Consider the following 24,728-nt stretch of genomic DNA (forward strand, 5'->3'; position numbering starts at 1 on the left):
ATCTTAAGGTAGTTACGAACATTATTTAGGGTAGTAATTAAGAAAGTTACATTAATTAACTTTTAATTAGTGGAGTAAGGTGATTGTGTCAAATGGGAGAATTGAAGTTCTTCATGCGAGGAACCCATCCGAGCTTTGAGATTTCGAAAAAAGCGTCCTCTAGTAATTGTTGTGGCGTAAAGAAATTCAGTGAAATGCAACGGCTTTCAACAGCAAAAGCCATCGAATTCGGTTGAATTTCACTACTTCGTAATTATTACTAGAGGCCGCTTTTTCGAAATCTCAATGTTGGGATGGGTTTCTGGCACGAAGAACTTCAATTCCCCAATTTGACACAGTCACCTAACTCCACTAATTAAAAAGTTAATTAATTTAACTTTCTTAATTACTGTCTCAAGTCATATCTCTAACCATCTTAAGATGCCTAGCACTACAGAAAAAGTCATTCACTCATTTTGGACGTCTCAGAAGAATATGGCATTTGCGTTCTTCCATGTTTCTGTTTAGGTTTCGCCATTGAATTTGGTTGAATTTCATTACTTCGTAAATATTACTTGATGGCACTTTTTCGAAATCTTAAAGTTGGGTTGGGTTTCTCGCACGAAGAACTTCAATTCTCCCATTTGACACAACGACCTAACTCCATTAAATAAAAAGTTAATTAATTGAACTTTTTTTTAATTACAGTTTCAAATAATTTCTTTAACCATCTTAAGATCCCTGCCACTACAGAAAAACCAATTTTGAAGGCAGCAATCAAATATCGCATTTTCCTGATTTTTCGAGAAGGTTGGACACATTTCTTGAAGCACCCTGTATATTTATATATATATATATATATTACGGCCGACGGAGTGAGGGAGGCTTGCCCCCCCCCCCTTCCACCCTCGCAACAAGTTGGTACGCCACTGAGTGAAGCCGCATGCTATTCGGTATATTTCACAAATGCTGATTCCACAACAAGTCGAAACTAGTCGAAACATGGAACGCACAAATTAACAAAATAGTTAATGCACCCTAATCAGCGAAATGCTGCTCTTCGTCAGTTGGCTCAACTTATAAATCTTAAAGCCTGCCGTCGTATAGCTTAGCGGCTGTTGTGGTGTGCAACGAAGCTTGGGGACGAACTGGCTCGATTCTGGGCCACGACGGCCGAAATTCAGTGGGCGCGCAGTGCACACACGCCTGCAGGTGTCAAACTCCAGGTGGTTAAAGTAATTCGGAGTCCCCCACTGCAGTGTGGTTCATTATCACGTCGCAAGTGTTTTCATCGCGAAAAGCCCTTGAAGTTTAGGTACACTTCATGTCACCTACACATTTATTTTGCCGGGGCTTACTGCATGCAAATTCATGCGCTTGATTGCACGAAATGCTACCGAGAGCACGTGATGACCGCTGGTATGCGTGTATGATGAACAGCTGTGCATGTCATTTAACCGCTGTCTTCTGATAGTTGTGTAAAACCTCGTAAGATATAGCATTCCGGAAAAGCTTTCCATGGACCCGTTATTTATTTGAGAATATCAAATGGGTACGTGTTAAGCCGTTAAGAATGACTGAATCATTTAAGCAGGTACATAACGACGTATCTTTAGGTAATTAGGAAAAAAAAAAAACCTTCGCACTCTGACTCGTTTACAGGTAACAAGTCTATGCGCATTTCCTTATATTTCTGAGCACATGCCCGAAGATGTCGTAGAGAGGGCAAGGGAAATTCTAGACCATTGTCCCGGAGGCTCCATCGGTAAGATTCAATATTCGCTCCACTATTTGCTTTGCGTACATTATCAACAAGTCATCATTAATGTTGTTACCCGATTTGTTAAATTACCATCACCTCGGCGAGAGTGATCTTCGGAACGTGTCCGAAAGAATCTTTTCCTTGTGATATACAAATGTACTACAACTTCTTTTTTTATTTCTAAGCAGATTAGTGCACGCAGGTACCAGCTTTATATAGTCCTCGAAACTCTGGTGAAGTCAAATATAGGCTTGAGAGTGGGCTTGCTGCATAACAAGTTACACGCACCTTGACGTCGTTTGTCCAAATGTTACGTAAAATTAATTATAAATAAAGTGAAACATGACAATGTGAATACATCCTCCCCCCACCCACCCATTTTTATTGCTCTAATTTCATCCGCATGTTTTCAGAGGCAGATACAAGATCACTTTGGTTATGACAATTTAGCTGGCTTCGTAACGCTTACAAGGCTTTGCACCCCGTGCAGGAGCACTATTAGTAACGGTTACTATCTTCTATACTTAGTAATTGTCATTGACTCTACTGTTACTAGTCGCAGTTACGCGATTCTAACGTATTTGTCAAGCAGTATACAGTAAGAATTGTTTAGTGACCATGACAAGCTTCTGTTTCCTAACAGTGTGCCTCGATAATTATGCTGACTCATTCATACACCTTCACTGGATACGGTAAAACGCATAACGCAGTTAGTATTGAGTGTTATACACGCTATAGTGGCGTGCTTGTAAATACTGCTGCGCTTTAGCGGTCAATACACACCCGTTTCCCATTGCGTCCTTGTAGGCTCAGTTATTTTCCGAGGTCATCCGGCGATTCGCCAACATATCGCCGATTACATAAGTCGGAGAGATCTTGTTGAAGCCAGAACAGAGAACGTGTGGATTACAAGTGGAGTGCTTCACGGTTTTTCAGTAAGTTAAAACAATTTTCCGTAAAATTATTTCATTTCTTTGCGGAAGTGTTTCTTTTGCGCATTATTGCAACTTCTACAAAATGTCAGTTTCTTTATTGAAGCAGTGAGTCACAAAAGTAACCGCACTTAACAGCGTCCTCATTGTTGCAGTACTATTATTCGCATACTATTATTCGCAGTACTATTATTCACATAAAATGGTTTACAGTTCCTTTAGCAAGCGCTAAGGAGAGCACAGACGAAAGCCTATAGCCTCTCGCGAAACTCATTAATTTACTTTGATGTCCTCAGTCAATTGCATGTTACTTCGCATTGCGTGTTCTCCTTGGTCACCTAGACATCACATCTAATTGTACACGCTAAGACTTGGTCGCTGAGGTGCCAATTTACATTCGATGGGCATTTTATTCAGCTCAATTCATTTTAACGTTTAATTCACTGTAATTGATTTTAACATTTCATTCACTTGCATACCCTTGCTACCTTTATTCACTTTAATGCGCTAGTGATTCACCGGTAGTTCACTTAAATTTCCTTTCATTCACCCTAATTTGAATGAGATGATTCACCTTATGCACTAATTATCACTTCGGGTGGCTTGACATACCCTTACTAAGTCGCAGCTTCCAGATTCCTTGAAGCTTTCTGCGCCTCCCGCTGCGTTGCACCACCACCTGGATCGGCCCACCTGACTTTTGGTATCATTCCTGTTTCCGCCGCCGGACATCGGATTTTTATAATAAATAATAATAATAATAATAATAATAATAATAATAATAATAATAATAATAATAATAATAATAATAATAATAATAATAATAATAATAATAATAATTTCATGGATTTTATGGGCAAAAGCACGATATGATTATGAGGCCGCCGTGGTGGTGTTATAATGTGCGCTGACAACGCAAAGTACTATGGGCCTAAAGCATTTCGCCTCCACCGAAATGCGACCACCACAGCCACGTCTTTCCTGTCAGCAGCTGAGTGCTGTTACCACTGCGAAACCGCCGTGCCTGTCTCAGGATTACTTCTTAAACGCTATAGCGTCAAAGAGCTCGTTTCACAGAAACTGCGGTGTCGGTGTCGGCGTCGTTGGTTGTGAGCGAAAAATGGGCGTTGTCCGTGACCAAAAAATCGAAAAAGATGCAAATAAAATAAATATTAAAAGCCTTCGGTCCGAGTGAGAATCGAACCCAGGCCGTCTGCGTGTCAAGCAGGGGTTCTACCACAGAGCCACACCATTGCTTGAAACTGCGTCGAAAAAAAAAAAGAACACTATGAATGTCACGTAGTGGGAGGAGTCTCCTCAACGCACGCAATATTGCGTGACGGAAGCGTAAAATTGAGCCAGGGGGCCCGATTACGCTGTCGCGTTCTGCTCTCGAAGGCGAAGCTCAAGCTTCCTTCATTTTTTTTTTTACCCGTGAGCCATATGAGGCTTTCTCCTTAGTAAAGTTATGTAACTTTGACATATTGATAGAAAGTCCACTATAGTTTGCTCCAGCTAAAGGGAATACAATGGATGCTGATGTCCAGTACAACTCACAAGACTTTGGGTAATCGTACACTCATCACACAAAGAATACACGAGCCTCGACCACACCGGTCACTGGCTAAGAAGACAGTGAAAGGTCTTTTATTCATTTTGGAAACGGCTGGTTTTTGCTAGTCTCTTCGTTTACATAGTTGTGTCCGCGCACAAGCGCACGTTTACTCTTTTCACTTTACGCTCCTTGTTATTTCGCTCTCCGTTCCCTCAGCGTAGGTTTGACAAGCAGACGCTTTTCTGGTTAACAACAGTGCCGCTTATTTTCTAGCTCTCTCTTTTGGTCTCTGTTGCCCTCACTGAAGAATACTTGTGGTTTCCGAGCCGTTTGTAGTCACTGGGAAGTCTCTTTTCATGATTGAATGCCTTAGTTTGTAATTCATTAAAAAAAAATGACGATTTCAAGATATAGCGGCTGCTAGCTGTACTAAATAAATTTGTGCATTCCCGTAGGGGCTTTTAAGGACGCACTCATATCAGTTCGTATTCGTACACCTCGCCGGAAGCACAAAAATGCCAGCCTGAATGATGTTATCATATCAGATTAGTAAAACGTAACGTGCTGTTCTACTGAAGCCGATCAGTTTCCGTTGCTCTTTCCATCATTTCAAGGGCACATTCTAAAACACACAGATATATGCGAGCAAAATTCCTGTAGTTCTCGAAGTAAGCAGAGTTTCTCATGTTTTGCATTTAAACGAAGGAACTTTGTGAATATAGTTTTTAGGGTAAATGCTCCACATTTCATCAAGCAGCAGAATTTGGAAGAGCGAGAACACAAAGCAAAGAACAGAATCAAAGGGCGGAGTTATCTGCTCCGTGGTACTGTTTTCCATTTTCCATTTTCCCTACGTGCGTTTATAGCAAGAAGCAGTTCCGATAGTGTGCGAATTTTTAGTTATTATTAGTTGCATCGCGTGCACCGGATGGTGAACCAGGGTCACATGACGCGATGCGCGCCACGGCGGAGAGCACTGACGGATTCTCATGCACCAACGCAAGCAGAGACAGTTACAGCGACTTACTACAGATCGTCAAGTCTCCTGCTTGCAAAAGTGCTCAACTATAAAGCCATCACGCCGACGCGCACAACGATAGTTAAGCAATTTGCTTCGGGAATGTTCTTGACCCAGGAAACAAATGTCTTAAATGTGCCTCAAAGAGCACCTCTACAAGCATAAAATGATGCAACTTTCCAAGTTGCACGCAATATCTTGTCCTCGAGATATTGACCGGTACATAGCGGTTTGAAGAGGGCTGTCTGGAAAAGACATGCGAGTCATTTAGACGAAAGAAGCACTTCTATGCTACATTCACGAATATTAACGGTTGTCTAGCACGGAGCGATAGCAAAGGTCATATGCACCAAGCCGTCGCCGCTGTTTGCAGTTAGATGTTTGCAGTTAGGTGTTTGCGGGTAGTTGCGGTACGGTCAGGGGTCTTTCTTGGCCCATTAACCGTGAAAATTTAACGGCAGGTACCCCTTTTGGACCTTGACCAGTAAAAGTAAGCGGTGTTCAGTCGGCGTGCAACGACGTATCGCCTGCAGGTGGGTCTTGCCACGCCCGCACGGCGCGAGTGTATTGTCAGGGGTGTTTGGTTACCAGGAGCCGGTGGAAAGCAGCTAGCTATCAGACAATGACACTTAATTAAAGTCCTAATTCTACTATCTCTATAAACTAACTCACTCTTCAAAAGACATCATGTCCTTGGTCATTTTTACCTGAAATTGAAAAAGCCTGTCATGAGCGAGGCGAATCCAGGAACTTGAGGAGATGGGCGGCAGGCATAAGATAAGAACAGGAGAAAGCGTGCTTTTGTTACAGTTATACAATGTGTAAAATTACAACGAAATAAAAATGAAGTGACGATTATACGTCTAGTAATAACACCGCATGACTGAAACTCAAAATGCATTGCAAAATTGATGAGAAATTGTTGAACGCCTCCGTTTCTACAGGTGCCCTTGTCTCCATCCGGGCAGCAATTTCGTTCAATCGCAACAATCGCAGTTGCTGCCTTTGCAAAGACAAATCCACTTGTGGAAAATTGGCTCCAGCTACATTCCCCTTTCAAAGTTTACTCATCCCTTCAAGCCTCCATTGTCCCCTGAACTTCTGTCTGACTGCAAAATTCTACATCAGCAGTGTCGTGCCTGGGTATTTGGATCCATCCCACCATGGCAACCAGTTGTTGCGACCGGTATTTAGATCCGTCCCTCATCGGCAACCAGGTTGTTGCTACGATAGGGCAGCGTCGTACCCGGACTCCGTTTGGTAGCGTAGTCGAGTCTCCGGGTTGAGGAAATGCTGCTAGCAAGTTGGGAAAACAATAACAAGTTTACTGGCACTTTTTGTACACTCGATTTACATCGTGACCAGGTCAGAGTTCAGCGCGAGCGAATTGGATGAGCCTGTTACCGAGGGCTCAGAGCCCCATTTCTCACTTAGCACCGTCGTTTTAACCCCTGAGGCTGGCTCGCTCCTTCTTGATGATCACCAATCACACACACGACCCCACCCACCATGGCACAGTCCATTTCACTGTCGCTGAGGGGTCGTTGCACTCTTGAAACAGCAAGGGTCAGGTGGTCGACGGCACGCTTATGGGGGAAGCAAGGCGACAGGTTCCTCGGGCTCGTTCTTCGTACTCTTCTTTTCCTCGAAGGGCAGAAGAGGGTTTGCGGCGACTCCTGTCTAAACATACGGGTCAGGTCGTCTTCGCAGCACGCCAATACAAGCCCAGGTGGCCCATTGTCTCTGGCTTTGCCGTCCCCGACTTTGAGGTCGAGATTCTGCCCATTGTCGGTCGCTTGCCGTCTCGGGAATTACGTTTCCAGGAAGGATGCAGGTGTTCTAGCAGTGTGAGAACGCCTCGCCCGCCGATTCTCATGGTCAGCGCGTCGCTACCGACTTCCAGTCATAACAGCAGGTAAAATCAATCGCCCACTAACCATAGTTCGGATATGTCTACTGATGACATATATGTGTATGTGGTAGGCGGGCTAGAGGGACGTTTCAATGGGCACCCATGTGGTTCCTGACGAGCGGAATGCGTTGGCTTCTGTTGACGCTACAATTGCCGTGAGTGCGTAGCCTCAGAGAAGACGCATTGGCGAGAAGTATATCAATTGCAGTCTTATGCGTAGCAAGAAAAAGGATGCAATAAAAAAAGGAAAAAACCAAAGTGGGTCTGCTTAGTCTAGGAACATCGTACAACACGGTACTTTCACGACTATGAAAAGAAAGAGTTAGGAATAAATTTACGTGTGGCAATTCAGCTGTTCGTTATAAATAATATTAAGACAAAGACAATTGCGGTGCATGTGCCCATTTATTGACGAATGAAAAAAAACCGAGGGTTGAAACTACAGGCGGCACCATGAAGGCAAAACCGCCTCTCTCTCGAAACTGGCCAAGTGGCAACGTATCTGAGGCCAGCGCTTCTGAGGCTGATAGATGTGTCTAAACGCAATAATCGAACAAAGTTTGACTTCATGCATAGTCGATTCTACGATCAAATAACTCACTAAGCTTGCTCATGTCTTGTACACTCACGTCACTCATGTCTTGAATTGCGCAGCCCTTTGAAAATGGCCATAACTTACTCGTGTAAAAGCGAGCGTGATGGTTTGTCTATGGGAGACCTATAGAGTCGAAGACTACCAGCATCTCTTCATGAGGACAGTGAAATGCGCTCACTTGTCACTAGGAGTTTAAGGTCATTAACGACCTAAATGTACTTGTTATGACGCTATGTAAAGCGTTTTGGTTCTTTGGGTTATTTATAATTATTTAAATAAATTTCTTGGCGGCGCTACGCAGAATTCAATGACAATACTCCTGCTTGTAACGTTTGAAACTTGCCCGCCTCTTCGCCGTGTTAGTTCCATAACGCTGAGTATCAACCTCGTATTAACGAGCGCTGCGCTTCCGATATCTTCGACTGCGCCGTATATTGCAGATTGTGCTTCAAGTACTCAAACGACGTCTCAACGGAAAGCCTCCTGGTGCCATAACATGTGTGCCCCAGTACATGGGCTATACCACTCTGCTGCAGGATCAAGGGTATTGTGAGGTAAGCTTTTATTACGATAGCAATTATGCGGACACTCTCGGCTGATTTTTGCCGTCGCCGTCTGTCGACGCCGTCATGTCCCGGATATGTATATGTATGTATATATATAAAAAAGGCACAAAGAAAAAAAAGCTGAAGCACTCGACCGCGGATTCGAACCACCAACCCCTCGCTCCCCAGCGCGCTGCGTTAGACAACTCAGCCACACGCCATGCATAGGCCGGCGACATAACGGCGAGCTATTTGTATTACCATGTACTGCTGGTGGTAAGCAAATCTCAGAGGAGCGTGAGCGTGTTTTCTATCACGCAACGCTCCTAATTTTCTTTCAATTTGAAAACTGCCCTTGAGTCGCGCACGACAAAGCGGCCTTTTCTGTACCCACTCGTAATGTGGAAGGAAAAAAAAACAAACAAAATACACCGGGCATGCCTTGCGTCAGATGCCCCCGTGTGGTGGAGACGCAGGGGTCGCTCCACGCGCCACAGTTTAAAAGAAAAAGAAATATCTAAGAGCGTCTGATTCTCCATTGTCGACACTTGCAGACGCAGCGCTCCTAATTTTCTTTCATTTCAAATACTGGCCTTGAGACGCGCACGACAAAGTGGTCATTTTCTGTACCCACTCGGGATGTGGGAGGAAAAAAAAAAGACAAAGAACACCGGGCACACCTTGCATCAGACGCCCCCTGTGGTAGGAGACGCAGACGGTCACTCCACGAGCCGCAGTTTAAAAGAAGAAGAAATATCTAAGAGCGTCTGAATTCTAAATTTCCCCACTTATATTAACCGCCGGTTTCATGGCCAATCCCCCGTAGTAGGTAAGAGCCAAGAATTAAGGGTCAAGCAAGCAAGCAAGCAAGCAGGCAAGCGTCTGATTCTCCATTGTCGACACTTGCAGCGTGTTGCTCAAGCACATAGACGTAACAACTGTGACAGTTGTTAGTTCACGCTTGCTCTGTGCATGCCTGTGCATTCATTTAGGGCGTCCTTTGTGCTCCAGCGGCACGCCGCAAGTATCGAGCTGCTTCTGGTTCTTCGTGTGGCATTTCGATTTCTTGCTATCGCATTCAATGCTTCGCCCTTGCGGCGAAACTGTGACTTTTTTATTATTGCTATTATTTTTCATTAATGTGAACCACACTAGTAATAGGAACACTTTCTTTTTTTATCGATCGGACATCGACTACTTGCAACGAGGTTCTGTAAACGGTACGAGCACACTGCTCATCATTATTTCAGTGACATGTCCACAATCCTCATAATTATTTCGGTATCGTTGGTGGAACCATCGGGCAGGAAAGATCTAGCTAGTATGGGATGCGCTGTGCTGCCAAAAATGTATGCATAAATGTTGGTTACACGCTCGCATTTTAGTAAACAAAACAAATGAACAATTACACTCTTAAGCGTAGAGGCTTACACAACTTCTGAAGGAATACCTGCTCTTTTTCATATGCTTCATTGGGTTGTTCTGCTAGGTTGTAAGAACACAGGATCATTGTCTGTACCCCGATGGCGTCTGCATTCAAATTAAATAACCATGCACACAGCTTCCGTTGTCAGTGAATAAAAAAAAACACCCCTGACAAGTATCTATGTTATCGTCGCGGCAAGTAAAAAAAACACACATTCAATACACGCATTTTGGGGGACAGCGCCCTTGGTTATCCTAGCAGCCTTGTGGCAAGGTTTTTTCGAAATATGAAAGAAGAACAAACGTTTTCGTTTTGCACATCCGTATGCAGGGACAGAGTGCGTAGGAAAGGGGGTTGTTTGAACAGACATATAAATTTCTCATAGCCTATCTTGTTACCCTTTATGCACCGATGCCACAGGCGTGCTATTACCTCGATGAAGATCGAGGCTGGGAGCACAACGTCACCGATATGCAAAAGGCTCTGGATGCAGTCAAGAGTCGCTGCGTGCCTCGCTGCTTCCTGCTTGTTAACCCTGCGAATCCACCAAGTGAGTTATACTTCTTATGAGTTGGGTATAGTTGAGCTGAGTAAAGGAGGGCAGGCGATCGCTTACAACTGAAGTTTATTGAGTGCATTTAGAGGAAGAGAAGGGACGCGCATGCGTAATCGTAAGGTACAGACAAGGACCATACGGAGGGAAATACCTCACACAATAGGCGTCTGCACTTTTCTGACGCACACTGCAGTACACTTCTGAAAAAAAAAAAAGAGTCCTCCGTAAATGACTTTCCCCACTATCTGAGAGATATTTCAGGTATCTTTGTGCAAACAAATGTTCTTCTAAACAGCATTGAACTTCATATTTGCAGGCACGGTGTTATCTGAGCGGCAGCTGCAGGATATCATTCGCTTTGCCTATAGGAATCAGCTGATAATCTTAGCTGATGAGGTAAGTTCAGCTCACTACTATGTTGTAAAACTATCGCGGAATAAGTCGCTGGATCGAATCCCAGCCGCGGCCGCCGCGTTTTCGGTGGAGGCGAAAATGGTTGAGGCCCGTGTACTTATATTAAGGTGCACGTAAAAGAACCCCAGGGTGGTCGAAGTTTCCGGAGCCCTCCAATACGGCGTCTCTCATAGTCATATCGTGGTTTAGGGACGTGAAACCGCAACAATTATTATTGTTTTCACAAAAGTGTCTCTTCTTTTGGCTACTTTTACTGCTCTTGGCCCAAGTTTGTTAGGTTTTTGCTAGTTTTCACCATTTTTAGGTACATTTTGTCTTGTACACCTGGCAACTCTGCTGGGCCCCTCCAAATGAGAACAAAGAGCATAAAAATGGTTTAAATTTTTACGTGCCGGAACCGCGATATCATTTCGAGACGCACTGTTATGGTGGACTCCGATTTAACTGACAACCTGTGGTTATTTAATACGCACCTAAACCAAAGCAAAGGAGCATTTTCGCGTTTTGCCCGCTTCTAAAGGGTGTCAGTATGGCAGGGAATCGAACCTGCGCCCTCCTGCTCATCGTCCTCGTAAACATCACATGAAAGTAATTGTTTGAATCAATCTGATTCAAGCTTATGTAGGCCATTTCATTATGTCATGAACAACATGGTCAACGTAGGATACTTCATATATTCGAATTCACTGCTCAGTTTTTAATGCAATGTAATGAGCCTTTAATAAGAAACTTTAACAAGAATAAAGGGCCGCTTGTGGTGGCACAGATGTACTACTGAGTTGGCCTCTGACCTAAATGAGCCGGATCACTAATGCCAAAAGGCTGTGTACTTCGTGCTTCGTTTGCTTTCAGATCTTTGAGCATAATGCTTACACCAGCAAGTGTCCATTTCACAGTGTCAGAAAAGTCATGAACTCCATGGGAACTCCGTACTCCCGGACTCAACTGGTGGCGTTCAATTCAATATCAAAGGGCTTCGCAGCAGAGTAAGGCTTCTTTTCTTCTAACAATTGGACTCTTAGCCTTGTCTTTGCTGTGTTGTCTGAAGAAAAAAGAAGCATTGGTGCCCAGTGGAGCCGTAACGGCCACTATCGATCGTGCGCTAAAATCTAAAAGCAGAGCACAGGGTGTCATCACATGCCACAGTGAGATAACAGAATGATGTGTTCGCGGGACGGCACATATTATTATGCTTATTTCAATATATGCTATATCAGGCATGCAGGGGACAGATGCGGTATAGCATAGCAAGTCAGTCTAATGAAAATTTTCTCTTTTTTTACCTGAATTCTATTCCTTTCTCGACACACTTGGTCGATTTTGATATAAATATAGGTGGATCGCCGCTCCGATTATTGACGACGTACGTAAATAAAAGAATCGAAACACAATTATTGTATTGTTCCTGCTCATGACCTTTATTAACACGCCTTTTAGGCGTAATCACTGACCGCGATTTATGATGGACGCCACACGTCTTGTACTTAAAGAGACGGCTGACTATCATAGCGCACCTTCTCAAGTTTCTGGATGGAAAGTCGTGGGGTACATTAGTACGGTCTATGCTGCAACTCTACAATGCCTTATTTCTCGGTTTTGCGAGATGCAGTCTTCCTGTGATGGGAAATACCTGTAAAACAAATTCACATGCACTCCAGAGTCTGCAAGCTCAAGCTCTAAGGACGTGCCTCGGTCTTCCGAAAGGTGCGTCTACTGTGGCAACAATTGTCATTGCAGGAGACCATCCTATGTCAACGTATATAACCACTGATACCCTCACGGCGCATATTCGACACCTTGCCCGGGTACCTTTCACCATCTCGCATCTTTACCTGCAAAAAGACCGCATACAACATTCAGCCACATTATTGCTGCCCATAGTACTTCTTCGCCCTTGAACTATAAGCCGGCAGCAAGACTACCCTCGCCTTTATGGTGCCTACATCGACCCGAAGTGCGCCTTAACATACCTGAAGTAACGAAGAAAAGAAGAATGTCATCGGTTGCCCTTAAACAGGCCGCACTACTGTATTTACATGAGGTGTACAGTGCTCACACCCATATTCACACTGCTGGTTCAATTATGACCACAAGCTCAGCCGCCGCCCTCATAATTCCGGCAAGGTCTATCACAATACAGCTCAAGATGTTTCACACAACCTCAACTACAGCTGCTGAACTAGTAGCCCTCCGTGCTGCTATCCAGTTTCTCATAGAGCAGACACCTAATTCGTGGCCTATCTTCTGCGATAGCAAAACAGCCCTCCAAAGTTTAACCTCCGCTTTACATCGTGGCTCACATGAGCAGCTCGTAGCGGAGATCAGGCAAGTTCACCATGAAGCAATAGAAAAAGGGCACGAAGTATTATTCCAGTGACTGCCTAGTGACTGCAGCATTCAGGGAAATGGCCAAGCGCACGCAGCTGTCCGATCTGCTCACGACGGCGTCAGCAGTATCGCCATTCCCCTTTCAAGATCGGATGCCGCAAAATAACTTCGTGTGCTAGACCGTTGTCTAACGTTGGAATTGTGGAAGTCAGCGACATTTACAAGTGCACGGCTGCATACCTTGGACCCTGATCTTGATCAACGTATCCCATCCACCCTATCATGACGTGACTCTACCCTGCTGGTCCGTCTGTGGCTTGGTGTAGCCTTCTCAATTGCATATTCCTTTATTATTGGAATGTCTAAGAGCCCGTCATGTGAAGTCTGCCGGTGCAGCAAAATAGTTGTGCACCTTCTCTGCGAGTGCACCCGCTTCAACTCCGAAAGAGCGGCGCTCTCAGCCACACTAGGCCAGGACAACCGCACTCTCACGGAGAACAGAATCCTAGGGCCCTGGCCTACGCGGTCTTCAACACAAGCCGCTCTGAGGGCGTTGTTGTGGCTTCTTCAAGCAAACGGACTGAATGACAAACTGTGACTGTTGGCAGACAATGTTGCTGTGTATAGTACTTGGACGGTGCTACGGTCATGACATTTTTTTTCTTTTGGTTTTGTAGCCTGCATGATGTCGTCACATTCTTCTCCTTCTCTTTCATTCTTTCACATGCCCTTTCTCCTTCCCAAGTACAGGGTAGCAAACCACAGGCTTCCTCTGAATAACCTCCCTGTCTTTCCTTTATCTTTCTCTCTGTCTCTATTACGTAAGCACCTGCTCTGATTGGCCATTGCCGCAGCGGTCGTGTCAATATCACATTATTAGCGCGCTCCCAAGCTACGAGTAAATGAGAAAAAATGTTTTTGAGGTAATAATAATTGTTGGGGTTTTACTTCTGAAAACCATGATATGGCTATGAGAGACGCCGTAGTGGAAGCCTCGGGAAAGTTTGTCCATTTGGTGTTCTTTAACGCGAACCTAAATCTAAGTACATGGGCCTCTAGCATTTCGCCTCCATGGAAATGCGGCCGCCGCAGCCGGGATTCGATCCCGCGACCTTCGGGTCAGCAGTCAAGCACCATAACCACTAGACCACCCTGGCGGGTGGTTTTGAGATGTAGTTTGTTAATACTGGCCCAAACTCCTTTCGTTTTCTGCCCTTGTGAAAGGAGTGCTCTCGGAAAGATTGGAAATGCATGAAAATTATTTTACACTGGTGTGGAGGGATGAGGCGAGGCGAAGCCTTGACTTTTGCCGATCACGTTTCATTTTTTTCCCCTTCTGCCCACACGAGAAGTGTCACTTAGGGAGCGCGTTTTGAGTACAGGCGATGCCTGTGTAATATTCGTTTACATTGTGCTGCTACCCGCGTGGTCGTAAGTCCTGAACGGGGGGCATTAGCGCCAGATAGCCGGTGCTGTGTCAGTAAACGCTTTACACCGGGGCCTGTGGCTGTTCAAATTTTAAAAATCGCCGTGGTGCATTGACACCTTGCTATAGAGTGTAAAAAAATTCAAACACCTCTATTACAAACTTAAATAACGTATAAACGTTTAAATGTGCCTGCGCGTCTCATGCAGCTCTTGTGGTCACCGTAGTAATGAGCAATGCGCTCTTCAATATAATTAGTAAGCAAAGTACAAGGTTCACTTGCAAGGTTGCAAAATATGTATCATTGTAACGATTCGCCATAACTTACACTTAATTTTCTTATTGACATTCACACCAAATGATCAGCAGCATGTGATAGCGGCTGTTTGGCTTCCTCTGAAATTATAACGAAATGATAAATTAATAGGAAACGAGAATATCTATCTACAAAATACAGACAATTGATTTTCCTTAGCAACACTTACGTTACGTAACGTTCTTCTAAAGAAGGCTTTTACCCATAGGTGAACAATCATGGTGTTCCTAATACGATTTGGTTCCAGTTATAAAAAAAAATGTGCTGCAATGACATGGCTGATGACAACAATAACCATATCGGAGGATCGACTTGTAATGCGAAAACTTTTTGTCCTGTCCAACAGGCCCGGGTTACAGGCAGGGTACTTCGAGGCTGTCAATCTCGACTCTGTTGACCAAGCCAACCTGGAACATGCCATGATGGAATCCCTGCCGCCCATGTTGTCTCAGGTAGCGTGGCCTAAAGAACGGTTACTATTGTGCAAAACAGGCAGAACTCTGGTTGTACTCCAATTCCTGTATTCTAATAGAGTCTGGTATCACTCCACAAAGCTTCAGAGGACACCAAGAAACAGTTCCTTCTAGCTCATTCGTGTGAACAGGCCCTACAGTGGGCATCTTAAGAACGGAGGAATCTGGAAACAGTTCGCTTTATTCGTAAGTTCGTTGAAATGCTATTTCATCAAGTGACTTGTCATTGCGCACAGGAAAAACAAAAATGGCTTAGCAAGGTAGCTTTCAATATAGTTTTAGATAAAAAAGAATATGCCAAGTACTTCTAAGTATCGCAATTTGAGGACTATAGTCGACGCACTTGTTAGCATTGGACCGTAAAATATTTCATATAACTTCAGGACGTATGTTAATTACGAATGGTGATTCCCAACATCCGCCAGCATTACTCAATAGCGAAAATAAATGTGGCGATCCGCTTTTTTTACTGGAATGTCCCGTCGCTTTCACTATTTCCTTTTCGTGTTTCTACAACCATATCAAAGCCAGCCATATTCTGCATGAATTTGAATATTACAGCGATATTGTTATCGTGAGGTGACGCGGTTGAGACTGTCCGAGAGGAAATGTCTATACTCCAAGTGAGAGCGATTTGGAGCCTTGAATAAAGGTTAACACTGAAGCTAGTGCAAAACCTGTTGGGCTTGTTTAGCGCAAAATATAAGCAAATGTTTAGTTAATAATTCAACCGCGCAAAAGGACACGGAGGAAAGAGGAGACCAGGGGACACGAGCGCTGTCTTTCAACTGAATGTTTGTTGAAAAGCATATGAAAATAACTCTCCCAGCTAAGAACCACAGGACGATGATGAATTCAATAAGAGCATGTGAGTGGTGATCTTAGCTGTTATCAAGGGAAAAGAAACTCCCGATCAGTGAGAGAGGTAGGAGCCTGAGAAGCACAAGACTGCGCATGCTTTCTGATATGGAAGGCCGCGGCGATTTCACGGGCGCGCTGCTCTTGATGAAATCGCCGAGGCCATCCATACCAGAAAACATGCGCAGTCGTGCATCTCGTACATCTTTTCGACAGCTTCACTATCCAAATATCGAACGAACTAGCCTGTGCATTTCACAAAGAACGCTGTGAAAAGTGAAACGTGTAGTTTTGCGCGACTGATAATCTGGTGTAGGAGGAGAGCCATCTATAGTGCACGCCCTTATAGGTCATTCTGCTACGATGCAAAAATCTAGCGGCTTTATTTTATTTTCTCTTTTTCTGTTTCTCGTTGGGGAAATTAGGGTTCCACAATGTGGCTATCGTTTTACTAGACATTGCGGACTGGAGCTGATGGCTGGTTTTTTTTTCGTATTCATACACCTTACAGTAGAATCCCTTCCCCGTTGGTTTAATATCGTGGATTCTTACTCGGGCTCGAAGAGCTCATATTGCACTTCTTAGTGCGCGTGACGAACCAGTTAAGCCAGTTTATTAAAATATTTTGTTGATTAAGCGTTTTTGGTCTTTATGTCACAGGTTGCCTTAGACTGTCTGGTCAAGCCTCCGTGTCCAGGCGGAGCTTCGTATGAGTTGTACTCTCAGGTTGGTTTTATTCTTCACCTAAAACACAGATAGAGAAAGAGAAAAGCTCCACAGCATCGATTCGAGAGGAGTCTTTGGAAATGTGAGACCCGAAAGACGCAAGGCAAACTCAATCGGCTCGGAGAACAAAGGGAAACAAGGATAATGGAATATGACGTAAAACGGCGTTTGAAAGAGTTTGGAATTTTCGGTACACCATACCATTTAGGAACGTTATTTCTTCAGCTCTCGACTGACTGCACTTAGCAACTAACCTACGATGCATCGCTCCACATAATCTACCGAATAAGTAGTTTTAGCGACTGTAACACGAGGCATGCGTAGCATCGGGCTTTGTATATACACCACACCGCACCATCAGTAAATATTGTTATTTCGTGCCGCTGCGAGCGAGTAATTTCATTAATCAAGTTGTGCTTTCGGTTGTGGAGAAATGTTTAGCCATCCGACGCGTAAGATACATGAAAGGCCCACGAAAATACGAATACGTCGAATATGCATCACACATCAATGATAGCGATGACTCTGTCTCTTCGTCGAGAGGCGTAGACGTCAGGCGTATTGGCAGGAAAATCAAAGAGGTTATCAAGGGAAGCATGCCGCCTCCGCCCTCCTACTCTGGACTTGACTTAAAGGTAAGGCGTGGAGAAATATGTGAGGTCGTTGTTGATGTAAACATATAAAAACACAGCAACACAAAAGAAGAAGTGAGCTAGCGATTTAGAGGATGACGAGCTACAACATAACAGTGTCTATTTACTTCAAGTATGTGACGAGTAGCAGATGCACGCATCGATGCACGATATGTAGAGCCAAGCACCGCGTATATGTCGTGACTGAATGATAGGCTAGGTTTAACACTAATCAAAATATTCTAAAGGGACTGACAACAGGACAGGACATGTGATTAGATCCTAGTAGGAATGGAAAGACCGTCATTAGTGACAGAATTGGTCATTCTTTCCGCGATTTGCATGGCATTTGTATTTTAAAATTCTGCTTAAAGGTCACAAAAACCGATATGCCGCGCTGCCTGGTGAACAAGCCTTGGGACTGCGTGAAAGAGTCGTTCGGATTGCTGTACGTATTGTGTTGTTGTTTAGGCGCCCTGTAATTCGCGTTTAAGATTTCAGTCTGTATATTATCAAGCATCGCCGCTCTACTTTATGCTTGTTACGAGGTATAAAAGAGTTGGGGCTGAGAAGCTGCGCTTCCTTCTCAGCAACTAGTGGAACCGGAAACCAGTGTAGAGCAGCTTCGCATGCGCGCAGCATGAACGCATGCGCAGCGTAACGAACCGCCACGCAATATCGCTATCACTCTCACCTACCACTGTTTGAAGCATGTGTTGCGTATACGACTTCACCGGCGCTGCACACCGGAAATTTCCGATAACAAATATTTCACGGCCTTTCCTGCGTTACTATATATTCTATGATCAGACACTGTGGAAGGGAAGCTTTCCGTTTCAATAGAGAATACATGTATCATCAAAAAATGGCTGCCAGTACCTTTAAAGGCCCGATGTGTGAATACAGGATGTGACTCTGGTAATATTAGACGGCCTCACTGCAGGCTATAACGGTTTATGTCGCTCATCCTTCTTTTTTGCTGGCTTCAGACACGTATTATGTGAAATAAAAAATGCTAAGTCGGTTTCTAAAAATGATATGACAGTAAGACACCGTACATGTTCGCAGAGGAACTCTACGTCGAGGCGGAAATACTTTTCGTTGATAATGTTAAATCAAAAAGGCTCGTTAACTAAAACTTGTTAATTTACTTTTTGTTCGCAACCTCACGGCTATTCTTTATGTAGAAAAGTTGTTGCGCTTCACAATTTCTGGCATATTCATTACTGAGAAATAAGAAAAGTCGCATGCAAATTACAATATTGATTCAACATCCTGATGTCGAAACCTAGCGCTCTGGAGGCACAGGAAAGGCGTTTGGTGAGTGCGTGCGTTGCCACAAGAAATAGAATCCGTCGTTTTGGAATGCCCTCTATAATGTAACGAAAACACACTTGGCCCTAAGGTGAATATTAAAGATTCTGCATAATTGGCGTTATTTATTTAGCTAATTAGGCGCAATATAAAAAAGTCACAGTTTCGCCGCAACGGCGAAGCAATGAATGCGATAGCAACAAATTGGAATGTAACGCGAAGAACGGAAAGCAGCTTGAAATTTCCAGCGCTTCGCTCAAGCGTAAAGGACGCACGAAAAGAACACACACAGGACGAGTGCGAACTATCATGCGTCACAGCTCGACACTTGTAGCGCACTGCTCAAACATAAAGCAGGACGCTCGAAACTAACGAACAGGTACACACAGGACGAGCGCGAACTAAGTGTCACAATTGTTGCTTATTTCTGTTTGAACAGCGCGATCCTTTCGCAAACGCGGCCGCTGCAGCGAGCGAAGTGGCCTTCGTACGCTCTGTGACTTCAGCGCGGACATCGCCGGGAAAGCACAAGACATACAACCCCCCGCTCCACCCCTCCCTCTCCGTCCTCTTCTTTCCTTGAGATAAGCGCACGATAGCGACCACGCCCTGTAGGGCGAAAAGCAACGGCGTTACCCGGCAGCTACTACCGCGCGAGCAGACAGCGGAAGCGCAAGGTTCTCTCTGCGCAAATATTCGAAGCGAGCGAGCAGGCCGACGCCTTTAAGTGCGCCTGCAGCGCTCCCCGCGCCATCTCGCTGGTAATGAAGAAACGCTTATAAGCGCCTGCCGTCTCCGAGTACTGCGGGAAAGGGTGTGTATATAACGCTCGCCGTTAGCTACCTGAACGGTCTGCCTTTGGTGGCGTAGTGGTTAGCGCCACGCGCTGCGGACTGAGAGGTCGCTGGTTCAATTCCGTGCTTCGGAAGCTTTTTTCGGAATTATCTTTCTTTGGGACATTTATATATGTATATATATATATATATATATATATATATATATGAAGGAAAGCTGATGATTTTTGAAGGGCTCGTTTATCTTTGTTAGACACAATATTAATGAGAACTAACAGACAATAACGCCAAGGAAAGTACAGGGGGTGTTATCTGTAGTATTTAGAATATAAATGTGAAGAAAGTCAAGTGGACGAAAAGATGACTTGCCGCCGGCAGGGACCGAACCTGCGACCTTCGAATAACGCGTCCGATGCTCTACCACTGAGCTACGGCGGCGGTCATCCTCCCGTCCACTTTCTGGGGTATATATGTTGATTTAAACCTAGGAGTGTTAGTCAGCGCCAATCGCAGCCATGGCGGCGAGTGTGGAACACTCTTTTTTTGCCTGTTGGCGACACGTAGCACGTGATCTTTTACGAGCACGTGATCTTTTTACACAATATTAATGAGAACTAACAGACATTGTAGTATTTAAAATATAAATGTGAAGAAAGTAAAGTGGACGAAAAGATGACTTGCCGCCGGCAGGGACTGAACCTGCGACCTTCGAATTGTGTCTAACAAAGATAAACGAGCCCTTGAAAAATCATCTGCTTTCCTTCATTCATAGCGAGGGTCTCGTCCTGGCAGACGTAATGCCTTGAGGTAGTATGCGAGGGATTATTGGTCAGCTGCCAGCTCGTAAAAAGATCACGTGCTACGTGTCGCCAACAGGCAAAAAAAGAGTGTTCCACACTCGCCGCCATGGCTGCGATTGGCGCTGACTAACACTCCTAGGTTTAAATCAACATATATACCCCAGAAAGTGGACGGGAGGATGACCGCCACCGTAGCTCAGTGGTAGAGCATCGGACGCGTTATTCGAAGGTCGCAGGTTCGGTCCCTGCCGGCGGCAAGTAATCTTTTCGTCCGCTTTACTTTCTTCACATTTATATTCTAAATACTACAGATAACACCCCCTGTACTTTCCTTGGCGTTATTGTCTGTTAGTTCTCATTCATATATATATATATATATATATATATATATATATATATATATATACTTATACTTATACGCAGCATGACGGCGGCGACCCTAACTAGCACCATATGATGACAAACCATATGTTATTAGTTTCATTCAGTTGCGAACTTGCGGTTACCCACTTTTTTTTTTTTAATCCTTGGTTCTAGTTACGTGAAGCACCCGGTATATAAATGTCATTTTTTTTAGACAATACACTTTTTTTTATAAAAATGCTATAACAGTCAGGCCCCGGTCTTCTTCGCAAACGAGCTCTAAGCCGAGGCAGAAAAGCTAGCAGCTGTTCGGCACTATGAGGTCTTACATTTAATGCCCCGTCCATGCAGTCTAATGTCCTTCTTTTCCTTTTTTATACCATGAAAAACCAACGGATGAGCATTTATTTATTGTATATATGCATACAATAAATAAATGCTTATCTGTAGTCTTTCTATTATATAAAAAAGAAATAGAAGGACATTGGACTGCATGGATAGGGCATTAAATGTAAGACATATGGTGGTGTCCAACAGCTGCTCTTTTGAATGCTCGAGTAAAGTTCAACGATAAGGGTGGTCAAGGTTGACATGATAACTTTCTCATTCGCTACAGAGGCGATTGTGTCATTGTGACCACTGGTGGACGATCTCTCTTCTGGCGTTCCACTGCAGTATATTTTTATATTTGCGTATATTTATCTAAGACAGGGAACATTTTAAAAGTGTCATCCCCTCTTTGAAATAATGCGCTTTCAAAAAATACGTGAGAAATATTTCTGAGATTGCAACCATATATCCACGCAGTGCGGCGCGTTGGAAGATGAGTCAGTTGAACGCAAGTGGCGTAAGTTGAACCAGTGGTTGAACATAACTGTCCAATAATACATATTATATACATTTTATCGTTTTGTAGGCGTTTCTTATGCATTTACGTGAAATGCACCCATTATTTCATCTAGCTACACTGTGACAACGAGACTCTTGCAGGAAAAAGACTTCATTCTGAACTCTTTAGCTGAACGTGCTCAGTTGGCGGAAGAGAGGCTGAACGCAATTGTCGGAATCCACTGCAGTCCAGTACAGGGGTCCATGGCTGCCTACCCCCGCATGACTATTCCAGCCAAGGCTATTGAAGAAGCGCAGGTAAGAAACAGCAACGCCTGCGTGAGCACACCAAGTATGCGAAGTAGACATGGAGGTCTGCCACAGTTATGCCACAGTTATTTCTTGTATAAATGATACAGAGTTCTGATTTTCGATCTCAGTTCACGATCTCACAAAACTGACCGGGTCTTGGTGCGAGTAAACAACGTAAATATTGAATGGCCATTTCTTACGGTGAATATTTTAGACGGTCTCATTTTGCAATACTACCTCGTTTGTAATCGCAGCGTCGGAAAATGGAGGCTGACGTGTTCTACGCCGAGGAATTGCTACGCAGGAAAGGCGTTTGCGTTACGCCGAGCTCTGCTTTCGGGAGGCTGCCTGGAAAATTTCACATGAGGTGCGTAGCATAACCAGCAGCAAACCTGCAGCAACCCGCGCACTAAGGTAGAACAGGCGGATGGTTTCCGCAAGCCATACACTGCTCACAGGAGAGCACCTCAAGAAACTTAAGTATATGGGCGCGGATAAGAATTTCGACAATGAATAGTCACCGATGCGGCTTTTGTCTATCGAATTTCTGCATTAAATATTGCACTTTCGTATAACTCCCACCTAACTTTCTTCACGAACTTTGAATATATTACTTCGTATGTAAGTCGCACCGCTACATAAACGCTGTAACGTTAAGTCGATCGCAGTAATATCATCCATGCTTGTACAGTCACTATAAGATAATGTAGAGTGCCGTCTACTCTTAGTGTGAGCACGGCTCAGAGTGGCTGCGCTCCGCGGAGCGCCAGGGCGCCCGGCACGGCCGCACATCGAATTTTAGCGGCGCGTGTACACAGGGACCCGCGGGTGATACTTCGCGTCTTCTGCTAAGCGCTGGAGGTCGCCGCTTATGGCCGTGGCGCCGATCTTGCTTAGCTGTAGTACAGAAAGAGCGGTGCGTTCGTGTGCGCCTGCGCCGATTTGATTCGATACGCGGCCGCGCCGGATGCAATGATGCTCCGCAGAGCGCGGCCACGCTGAGCCGTGTTTACCCTACCGAACGTGCTTACCCCAATTCAGGACACGGAATTTCCGTTAACAAAAATTTCGCGCACTGTGAATTCTTGCCGTAACTGTAACTCTAACGGGGTTCAATTTCTGCTCGAGGTACCTATAACTCTAACACTGTTATTTTTTGCTGGTAATGTACTTATGACTGAGAAGATGTCAACGAATATGTATGGTTTTTTTTTTTTGCATATTTAAGTCTCCATTGATCAAGCAAAGATTTGGATGTGAAACGTGACATGCAGAGCCAGCCAGGGCTTTCAAGTGTCATCTAATAATAGCTTCAAAAGCTTCTGGCTTTATTTGAGTGCCACGCACTGAGCCTTGGCAATCTTGATTTTGGCCATGTTCGCCGATTGTAAACGCACGCCTGGCTACTCAAGGATTTGTTCAGCGGTCGTTATCATAAGTCGTTTCTTAGTTCGTCTCGTCAATTTCATTGCTTCCAAGCAATTATAAGCACGGTAATTATCAGCAATTCCAAGTAATTATGAGCACGACTTCTTGTTTCCGTAGTTCACAATTTTCCTAGACATCTGGACTAGTCATAACGCTACATGACCCATCTGGCGATCTAGGTACAAAGTGATGAAACGTGTCCGTCAAGTCCGATATCTCTTCAAATATTGAGCTTACATCTCTAATGCTGAAGCAAACAAGACAACGCGCTGAAATATTGTTTTATGCAATGCACTGTCATCCTAAACAAAGTCAAGGAAAAGTATGGTCTCAATTTAGATAGTTCTTATGCCCTCGTTTAATCTGCCAACTTCGCTGTACCTAATAATATGCTTCCCTCTGATTAACAGGATCACAATACTTCCGCCAAAGGACAAGCTGCTGGAAATGTTTGATCGGCTGGAATGCTTTCAGAAAGAGCTGATGGCTGAATACTCCTAGAATAGGAATATCAGTGGAGCTGGTATACATCAATAAACTTTACTTTTACTAGAGAATAAAAATGAGCCAGTATTTAGAACATTTCTTGCCACATATATTACCACATAATAGTGCGTTGCCCAATATACAAACGCTTTTCCCGGGCACGACGTCTCGAGCAAATGGTCATTTCTTCGAGCTTTTTTGTGCATGCGGGTGCTGAACGACTTTTCGTGACTTATACAATGGTTTGTGTTTTGGCACATCAAAGTGGTTTTACTATCACATGCAGTGGCTACGTATCTGCCTACTTAGAGCTCATTCATTGGATAGGCCGGTGCTGCAGTTGGCCTGATGTTCTCTAGGTATACGATGGTGTAATGACTTCTCGCCGCCTCTCTTACAGTGGCAGCAAGCGATAAAGAAATGCCGATTGATTTATTTAAGAAGTACGTATCAAAACTTTCTTTAGCCATTTCCGTGCCCTTTGTACCGACTGACTCAGATTTTAACCGCGAGTGAGGTCAGCGCAGTGAATATATACGTACACAACATCGACATAAATAAACGTGAACATTAACAACCACCCATTTGTAGCACGAAGCCACAAGGAAGCCCATACGGATTTCTCAGAAATAAAGCCTCTTAGTCGCCGAAAAATTCGTCCTGGACCAGGAGCTAACGCTGCACAGAGTTATGTCGTAAATCAGCCACTGATTGTTGACATACCTGCCGAGAAAGCTCGCGTTGATAACCTCCGGTACGTTTCGAAATTGCGCGATTGAATAATTTTCGTTAGAATGCTTATAATACGTGTACATTTCCGAATGCACCAAAACAGACGATAAGTGAGACAGAAGATAAGTGCCAGAGCCGCACACGACGCTACATCTGAGAAAATCGATAATCTTTTTTTTTTCAGGAATAGATACAGTGACTCTGGTATCTGCTGTAAT

The 24,728-nt window shown here is 44.3% G+C and overlaps 1 protein-coding gene across 1 annotated transcript; it reads left to right on the top strand.

Moving 5' to 3' along the window:
* The first annotated feature begins 1,680 nt into the window (after positions 1–1,680).
* Positions 1,681–23,841, top strand: LOC119386810 (alanine aminotransferase 2). Its single transcript, XM_037654084.2, has 11 exons — positions 1,681–1,744; positions 2,549–2,676; positions 8,194–8,307; positions 10,145–10,274; positions 10,597–10,676; positions 11,547–11,680; positions 15,111–15,216; positions 16,756–16,821; positions 21,715–21,870; positions 22,119–22,231; positions 23,703–23,841. The coding sequence occupies exons 1-11, from the start codon at positions 1,681–1,683 to the stop codon at positions 23,791–23,793; spliced, it is 1,182 nt and encodes a 393-aa protein (XP_037510012.2). The 3' UTR covers positions 23,794–23,841.
* Positions 23,842–24,728: the final 887 nt, after the last annotated feature.

Source organism: Rhipicephalus sanguineus, chromosome 1 (assembly GCF_013339695.2).
Source record: "Rhipicephalus sanguineus isolate Rsan-2018 chromosome 1, BIME_Rsan_1.4, whole genome shotgun sequence".
NCBI lineage: Eukaryota > Metazoa > Arthropoda > Arachnida > Ixodida > Ixodidae > Rhipicephalus > Rhipicephalus sanguineus.